The sequence below is a fragment of the Aricia agestis genome, chromosome 2 (genome assembly GCF_905147365.1).
Source record: "Aricia agestis chromosome 2, ilAriAges1.1, whole genome shotgun sequence".
In the NCBI taxonomy this organism is placed as follows: domain Eukaryota; kingdom Metazoa; phylum Arthropoda; class Insecta; order Lepidoptera; family Lycaenidae; genus Aricia; species Aricia agestis.
The window spans coordinates 1,716,803-1,726,400 of NC_056407.1; the positions used below are offsets into that span (position 1 = coordinate 1,716,803).

Here is a 9,598-nt window from a genome sequence, read left to right on the forward strand (position 1 = left end):
CGCCACGAACAAAGTTGTTTAAACTTGACAGCTGGTAACTAAGTATATAAATAACTTTGTTTGTGGCGTTGCCATGACATGACACAGTTTTTGGTAGCTGTGCTTCACTTCCATGTTTAAAATTGTTACTCCCCTATTTATTTATTAACAACTTACGCATTATTGTAGGACTTCTGGTGTTTCTACATTTACAACTATCGACTTCGGCTAAGAGTTATTATTCCTTTGTTATTTATGTATTTGAAAATATATAAATAACAAAGGAAATAATACAATTATCAGAATTGTATTATTTCCTTTGTTATTTACATATTTTCAACTGTGCAATTCTTAATAACGATAAAAAAACAACTACTGTGATTACTGTACAATTGTTATAAATGTAAGAAATAATTCTTACATTTACATATTGTAACGCAATATGTAATAAAGTATGATTAAAGCATTATTTAAAACAATTTTTTTTTTTCACTTGAAGCCCAGTAACTTTTGACCTGCACGCAATCACAATAAAAGCTTGGCACACTGATGATAAAAATGCTTATTTAAACATGTTTATACTAGTCGCAACTTGTTACAAGGGTTGGAACACACCTCATACAAAATGCCCATTCACCTTTGGCATGGATATACTTTGAGTCCTGGGAAAGGACATAGGATACTTTTTATCCCGGAAAATGTACGGTCTCCGCGCGATAAACGAGTTTTGGCGCAACAGAGTTGCGGGCATCATCTAGTTATTAATATAGAGCAGAAAAGGCCAAAAAATCACGTTTGTTGTATGGGAGCCCCCCTTAAATTTTAATTTATTTAGTTTTTAGTATTTGTTGTTATAGCCGCAACAGATATACATAATCTGTAAAAATTTGAACTCTCTAGCTATTACCGTTCTTGAGTTACAGCCTGGAGACAGACATGCAGACGGACAGACATCGAAGTCTCAGTACCCTATGGGTATGGAACCCTAAAAACGCTCTTATTATTTTTGTATCAGTTTTACCTAATGTAAAAAAACCTACTAGGTCTCCAGGACGCTCGAGTGACTACAAAATTAGCACCCTCCCCTCCCCTACTAAAATGTATACCTAAGGTACACATTTTTGACAAGTCTTGTAGAGCATGTTTTTTTGACGGAGTTACTTTTCCTTAGTTTTTATTATTCGTAGGATCCATCATCCAACACACTCTGACATTGGCGATTCACAAAGGAGCCATAAATAAAAAGAAGAAGAAGAAATAGCACACCTGTCAGCGAGGAACCTCTCGCACTTGTTGCAGTACAGCTGGTCGACGGTCTGCGTGCTGATGAAGCAGTTGTCCCGCAGCTTCAGGAACAGCTTCTGTGCTATTCTACAAAAAAAAGTCATGGTAGAAACAAATTGTTACGGCATCTTGTGGCAAGGAGATGCTCAGTTTTTGGGTAATAATTATAATGATTAATGACAATATATTGTGTGTATTACCATATAAATAGCTATGTCCGACAGCTGCGCATTCATTTGCATGGTATTGCTTTCATTGTGAAAAAAATTCGTACATACTTAAACGATCACCAGATTCTGCCTACTCCCGATGTAGTTTATGTATATTGTGAAAAATCTTTCGACACTTTTTCAATACAGGGCCTGTACCACGAAACGGTTTTGAGACTCAAACAATCGTACGAGAATGTTGCGTCCCACTCTAACAAACCTAAAATGACGTTGTTAGAGCAGGACGCGGCATTCTCGTCCGATTGTTTGAGTCTCAAAACGGTATTGTAGTAGGCCTACAGATGCGTAAGGGCCTATTCCGAAACTCAGTTACATACTGTTTCTGCTCGTTGGTGCTGGTGCGGCCGAAGTAGTCGAAACCGATGTCGAACCAGCGGTACACGGCGTTGTGGATCTCGAAGTATTTGTCGCAGATCTCGCGCGGCGACACGCCCTCCTCCAACGCCTGACCACAGACATATTTATTTACTAGATGACCTGCGACTCTAGCATAGCCACAGTAGAAATACGAAAGGTTAGATAAACTGTGGAGATACACTGAAGGTGCCGTTCCGATCTTTACCGCGGCTAGCTAAGTTCGGAGCGGTACCTTCAGTTTATCTCCACAGAGTTTCTATACTTTCGCATTTCTACCGTGGCCATGCTAGGGCTACAGGTGTACTTTGTATCACTTCCCTCCTTATATAAACCTTTCCTGGACTTCCAGATAAAATTTTTGCACTGCAAAAACCTTTGTATTTACTTTTTGACAATAGTCCATACCAATATTAAATAGAAACTACGGTATTCGAGCACTAATCCTCAGACTATATTTATATAAATAAAAACTTTTTATTTGGTCTGAGCCCTAATCATGGAATTAAGAATATGTATTATAGAATTGTAATATTACTCTAGCATTCTGCATTTTCGTCATCTTATCCTTAAAAACAAAACTAGTGGCAATGTATTCAATTTTTTAAATTCCACTGTGTCTATAGCTGTAAGTTTTTCACGTATCTTAAAAATATTACAACGGCGTTTTTTGCTGGTCAGTTTTCAGGCCGCGCCGGGCTATACTTTTACCTGATTGGTTAATTACTCACTTTGGTCTCTGTAGCGGTGCCGTACTCATCGGTTCCGCTGATATACATAGTGTTGTAGTCACACAGCCGACAGTACCTGCAATATAACATTCTACATGTCAACAGATACAGAAATATGATATGTAAAATTAACCGTGTTAAGACGGCAGTGGAACTTCTGTTTTAATTGTCATTGCCTAATTGAAGTAAGCCATGTTAGCTTTTATTGCGTTAGTTTGCTGTATACCTAACGCAAGTGGACTATAAATTACATCACAAGCGTTTAAATTTTATTTTCTTTAATTAATTACAAAGCTGTTTAAAATCTAAAGCATGCGCAGTGAACCGCGATTATTGGGCATATTATAATCTTTACAAATATATAAACTTAAAAAATGAAGAAATATATAATTTACCTGGCGAATATGTCTGCGGAGAGCACGCAGCCGATGATGTTGCCGAGATGGGGGATGTTGTTGACGTACGGTAGTGCCGAAGTTATAAGTACGTTCTTGCGACCCTTGATCGGTAGCCTATAGCATACAGAAAAAAAATAGATTATAGTTCGATATACGAACAAAGTTTATAGTTCCACTCTGCTTTCCTGATTTTTTTTAAGAGGATACCACAGCGGCTAGAGAAATGAAAAAAAAGTACGTGTAATATCTATAGCTGTCTCCCTTACCTCAAGCCTATACCGCAGAACGCGATAGAGACAACTGCAGAAAATCCAGAAAATCAACGATTCGTTGTCCCCTGATTCCTTCTCCAAAACTTAACCGATTTAAGTACTTTTTTCATTAAAGATTAAAAAAAGGCTTGAGCTGTGTTCCTATGTTTTGCTTTTTTTGTATAATCTATCCAAATCTGTTTTCTGGACGTTTGAACACAGTGGAAAATCTGGCCATTTTTTTGGGTTTTTGAACGTTCATATCTTATTTAATAATTAAATTATGAAAAAAAAGAAAACATAGGGACATTGTATTAGTGGCCGTAGATATTCAGGAAAAAAATTATAACTCTACTAGCATTATCCAAGGAGGAAACAGGGGACAACGTTTGTATGGAAAAAATGGCGGTGTGGAATCCTCTTAAGTGTGTGAAACACGTTGAGTTCTGTGAGCCCTTATACATACACGGTATACGGTAATATACGGGCTCACAGCACTCAACGTGTTTCACACACACACATCGGTACTGTTATATATATATATATATATATATATATATATATATATATATATATATATATATATATATATCTATGGACGCTTCACACCACGTCAGTCTGGCCCCGTGCTAAGTACCTAAAGGACTTGTGTTACAGGTACCAGACAACGGAAATATATTTAATACTTTTATACTATACATATATTTAAGATTTTTATTATATCATACACATATTTAATACACATCCAGACCCGGGAACATTGAAAACTTTTTGTTCCGTCGGCGGGATTCGAACTCGCGACCCCCGGCTTGAGCTACCAACGCGCTCACCACTGAGCCACAGAGGTCGTCTAAACGTGTTGACCACAGAACAAATATAGGCGATAGATTTTAATGTATTTCACTCAGAATTAATTATGTCTGTCTATGTTTATTTTAAACCCAATTTAAAGGTTTTTAGGTTAGATTTCCAGCAAAGAAATAAGAATACAATTTTTTAAGATTCAATAATAATACTCATTATTTACAACTTAACATGAACAGACAATCTCCTTACACGACTTTCTCCTGCTTCAGAGGCTCCTGCAGTCTCTGCACGCCGTGCAGCCAGTTGTCTTTGGCCGTCTCGATTTCCTCAGCCGTGGGGCCCGCCACTTGAGATTCATCGGGAGATCTGAATAACAAATATGACAACTGTGTTCACATAGTTTATTAAACAGATAAATTAGTGAACAAAGCTCAGCTAATATACAAAAACTTTATTGAAACACCTTTACAAATATTTCGGTTAGATTCCCCAAACTTCGCCTAGTTTGGGGAATCTAACCGAAAAACCGGCCTGTCCTATGGGGGAATTTAAAAGACTACAGGTGTAAGTAACAACATCAGAAGGTCGAATATGCGTTTGACTCGTGGTTATTTGTATTATGTACATTCATTGAGAATATGCATCAAGGTGCAGACGCGAGGTTGCATAGAACTTAAGGTAAATTATTTGAACGCGTACATGCGGTGTGGCAAAGTCGGCATAGATATTTTAATGACAATTCTAACGCAGTACAATGTCTCTTAAATTCAGGCATTCCCAATATTCATTCATTACCATCACAGACTTTGCTTAAAAAAATATGTAAAACGAAGAAAAAAGCGACGACTATGACGCTTTGCTACGCCTTAATTTTGAGATAATAATAATATTAAATTTTGATGATATAAAAAGATCCTTACCCTACTGGAGACACAATGTTGGACATCTGAGGTATTCCCAAAGCAGACTGTGCCCCAAATGGACCCTCTACAGTACCTCCCCACTGCTTTACTGCTTCCTGGAGACAATTAAAACAGAAAAATAATGTGGGTACAAGAGAAAATCATAGGCGAATGGTATATTTTTCTTGACAAAGTGCCCAATCAATTGGTGGTACACAAATATTTCCAATCTTTTCCAAAATTACATGAAAACAGTTTCACTTCAGAGCCAGTATCATGTAAGCCAGCCTTTCCTAAAGTGGGCGATAATGCCCCCTTGTGGGTGCTGAAGGTCTGAAGGTTGGCGGTGTGGGACCCAGAAAAAAAAATGGAGGCGTTGTGTAGAGGCTTGGGGGCTGATTTATTTCATCAGGGTGTATTTTAAATTGAAACAATGGGGGTGCTAAAATATAATTTGTTCTTAAAGTAAGACACTTTTAGTAAAGTTAAAGTAAGACAAGAAAGACTTAGACAAAATAAGTTTGGGAATATCTAATGTAAGCAATCAATTTTTTTTAATACATAGATGACACAATCAATTTTACCTGCACAGATTTAGCTGAAGACAACTCCTCAGCCCACCTATTGATGTTTTTAGTTTCCGCCAGATATGTCTGTTTTAGGTCCTTATTAAAACACAGTGGGTATAGGGTACTCCATATTGAGATGTCCACAGCAGATAGCTTGTCCTAGAACATCTGATCATGTTAATATAAACAAAGTAAGTAAGAATATAAATGGAATAAAAACTTTAAACGATATTATTAATAATAGCTGTGTAAAATAAAGTTTTAAAATAATAGCTGTGTAAAATAAAGCTTTAACAAAGTATTACAAAAAGAAGGCAGGCTATATAGAATAAGCTAGTAAGCTAGTTATATAATATAATTCTTTGTATAATGTACTTTTAGCTATGCACTCTAATAAAACTATGGACATGTTTTCTGGAAAGGAGTGCTATTTTTGTGATCTAACAATTCAACACTATTGTATGCAGTATGTACAATATACATACCCCTAAAATATACTTGTGTTTAGTTAGATAATTCTCTACAACATCAAGAAGAGCTTGCAAGTTCTGTTTCAGATCAAACCCAACTGATTTGCTTGACAGTAGTGTGGCTATCGCTGGCTGTAACTTTGTTGCTTCCCACTCTTGCATCTGCTGACTGAAATTAAAAGAAAACAACTGACAAAATATGTTTTTCCTTAACCAAAGCAGGGAAATTTTTAGCTACTGTGACTCAATAGACAGTCATATTAAAGAAAAACAAAACTATACCAAAGAAAAAATTTCTAGTGTGAGCAATAAAAAGAGAAGAGAAGAAATAGGTTAAGAACTCCAATGCCTAGTATTATCTATATCCATAGAATGATAATAATACAATTTTTATTATGTTGGAAAAAAATATTCTGTCAACTTACCACTGGCCATGGTCTGTCAAATCAATAATTGGGAAAAGGTACTGAGTGGCGGCATTGCTGCTGAAGAATGAGACATTCTCATCCACCTCCAGGATGGGCAGGCACTTGGGTCCTGTGAACACGTCTGCCGTGCAGACACCAGCTGATCACCACACCAGTTAGTTCAAGCTATGTTGTAAGACTCTGGTGGTACTCAAGTATGATGATTTAATATTATGTAGGTGTAACCAGTTAATAATTTTCCTCACAAACAATAATTACCATTGTATAATCACAGTTGTTTATAATTGAATTGTGCACGAAAATAATTTAATTTTAAATATTGCTTTTATATATTTCTGTAAACGTGTATAAATATGTGTTATAAAGATGAACGAAACGATAAAGGAAATTAAGAACAAGTTTAAGCGGCAAAAAAACAATTCTGATGGAAAATTTTGCTAAATCTATGGCACTTACGATTGATGAGAAATTGAAACCTTTCTTCTAAGAAAAAAAGAAACTCCAAGAAGAAGTGAACATGTTAAAACAGAAAGTTCGACACCTAGAGAAAAGCAATAGAAAGAATAATATCATACTTCACGGGATCGAAGAGAAAGAACAAAAAAGAACAGACTTACTGGACTTAGTGTTAGAAGTCTTAAATACAATGGCAGAACAAGCAGACGTCACCAGCTTTGACAAATGGGAAATCAGCGAAGTCCATAGACTGGGCAATAAGAACATCAACAAAACTAGACCTATCCTAATAAGACTTACCCTGGAATGGAGAAAATACGACATTCTACAAAATAACAAGAAATTTATAACACCTACTTACGCCACTGAGGATTACCCACCTGAAGTTTTGAAAACGAGAAATGAACTGAAAAGCATACAGAAAGAAGAAAACGAGAAAGGAAATGTAGCTATAATTAAATATGATAAACTGATAATAAAGCCACGGGTAAACCAGAAAACTGGCAATGACAAAAGAAAACGGTCCCCATCAAAAACACCATCAAAAAATCTAGACCAATCTGGCAGCCGCAACACAGCTACAAAAATAAATAAAACTAACGCATTTCAAAGCATGAACCGCGCAAGAACAAATGTCGCCTCCGGAAGCAAACAATAGCAACCAACTATGTTTTTAAATACCAAGAGAAAAGGTCTCAATCCGGCTGGTCCCCGTGAGACGTCAGACCATCACCCTTTAACGAACAAGAAAAGATGCAAAAGTCTCCAAATAAAAACTTTGAACACTAGAACTCTTTAGAATATTATAGTATTTGTAGGAATCACTGACATACTAGAAATACTAAACTTGGAACTTAGCAAACTTTGAACACTAGAACTCTTTAGAATATTATAGTATTTGTAGGAATCACTGACATACTAGAAATACTAAACTTGGAACTTAGCAATCCTTCTACAATCAAAAATTGTCACAGGCTGTCAGAGAAACACAGACGTACACATATTATCTTACTTACGAGAGAATTTAAAACACAAACTGGAGACAGCTTCCAAAAGAATTAAAATAGTTAAAGTCGTTGAAGGAGGCCTATGCCGAGAGGCACACTGTGTTAAATCTAATAAATCAAACTTTTGAACACTGATTATATATTCTGATGTGAGTAATTAAACCAAAAAACTCGTAAAGAAAACTTGTAAACACAGAATAAAGAGCTATTTTATTTATTTATTATATTTCTGTACATAAATTATATTAACCATAATATGGTAAAATAAGATTTAAAATTTATGTATGAATTAATATGATGATGAAATAGGCATGTTGTAAACAAATGTTTTTTAACAGAAAGTCCTATACTGTCACTTTTATAATGGTGTATTGTTAAAAATAAATACAAAGGCTCATAATATATCCATTTTCCGAACATATAGCGGCAAATATAGGAGCTACAACAAGAAAAAGATATCATTCTACCTTCGAAAGAATATTTCTGCAGCGTTATCTTTTTTCCTGCAATATTTGCTGCCACTAGCAACTTCAGCGTAGCAGTATTATTATCGTTAGTGTAAATCTTCATTATTATTTCTTAATTAATACAATAAACTATTAATATTTTAAATTTAAAAACTCATAACCTAAAATACGAGTTGGCAACTTGGGATTACCGACAATGACATTGACGTTTGTCAATTAGTAATTACCTACGTCAAAATGAAAATTTGACGTATAATGAGGGATTTTCATTTATATTTTTTAATTTTAATTTTAACAATCTTAACTAGATGGCGTAAGGATAGACACTTCTAGATTTTCTATTGGTTCCTCACTGATCTGAAATTATCTGCAGGTTGGCATCACTGACTACATATGGGTTGTGTTTCCAAAAAATATCAGTGTACTGTCAAGTGTGACATAAATCAAAATATCTTAAACCTAAGCGATCATTTGGCCTAAGCGATTAGGCCAGTACACTGGTAATAGTTTAGGAACACGCTGACATAATAAAAACTTTCAAACTTCTTCTACTTTTTATTGTTGGTGTGATTTTTATTATTTTTTCCCAAATTGTGTTATTTGGGTTTTTGATATTAATTATTGGTAAAATATTAGCCATTAAATATCCGTTATCTTGCACAAGTGCAGGTAAGATGTTATCAAAACCAAAATGTATAATTCCTGTGACATTTGGTGTGAATATCGGTAAATAGGGCTATTTCTTCCGTGAATTTTGCTAAAACGTCGTTATAATAACTTTATTATCCTATTCATTGGAATATTATTGCGTCTTTTTCAAGTTGAAATGTATCAAGTTTTACATTCTTTTGCCCAGTTTTGTAGCAATTATTGATGGTATTCCCTGGTATTACCGATAGTTGTCTACCCATACGCCATCTAGTTACTAAAATGAAAACTGTTTGACAATCAAATTAAAAATATAGAAAAATCCCTCATTGATTTGTCTTTTTTTTTTCATAAATGACGCTCGGATTTTAAAACATGGGCAGTGTCAAGTAAAATATGGCGGGGGAAAAAATATTCGTGAAAAATTACAAAATTTAAAGTCGTTTTTCCAAATTATCGTCAAGTCGAAAGTAGTCAGTAAAGTCAACGAGTCAAGTTAGTTGTTTTTGTAAAGTGGTAGACCACCAAATTTACGGTTTCCCACACCAGTTTTGGTGACGGTGGCCGGTTTCATTGAGACCATCCCACAGGAGTAATTTTATAGTGCTCAAATGTGT

The 9,598-nt window shown here is 35.2% G+C and overlaps 1 protein-coding gene across 3 annotated transcripts in view; it reads right to left on the minus strand.

The window, feature by feature from the left end:
• The window catches only part of LOC121739651 (methionine--tRNA ligase, cytoplasmic), a 33,787-nt gene extending 25,267 nt beyond the window's left edge, over positions 1-8,520 (minus strand). For all 3 annotated transcript variants that reach the window (XM_042132160.1, XM_042132159.1, XM_042132158.1), the window contains exons 1-10: positions 8,334-8,520; positions 6,401-6,524; positions 5,991-6,144; positions 5,521-5,664; positions 4,955-5,052; positions 4,284-4,400; positions 2,974-3,090; positions 2,579-2,654; positions 1,811-1,938; positions 1,246-1,350 (exon numbers count right to left, since the gene is read on the minus strand). In XM_042132160.1, coding sequence (XP_041988094.1) covers positions 1,246-1,350; positions 1,811-1,938; positions 2,579-2,654; positions 2,974-3,090; positions 4,284-4,400; positions 4,955-5,052; positions 5,521-5,664; positions 5,991-6,144; positions 6,401-6,524; positions 8,334-8,436 — 1,166 coding nt within the window. In that variant the 5' untranslated portion in view covers positions 8,437-8,520. The remainder of the gene's footprint in view (positions 1-1,245; positions 1,351-1,810; positions 1,939-2,578; positions 2,655-2,973; positions 3,091-4,283; positions 4,401-4,954; positions 5,053-5,520; positions 5,665-5,990; positions 6,145-6,400; positions 6,525-8,333) is intronic.
• Between the last annotated feature and the right edge of the window lie 1,078 nt (positions 8,521-9,598).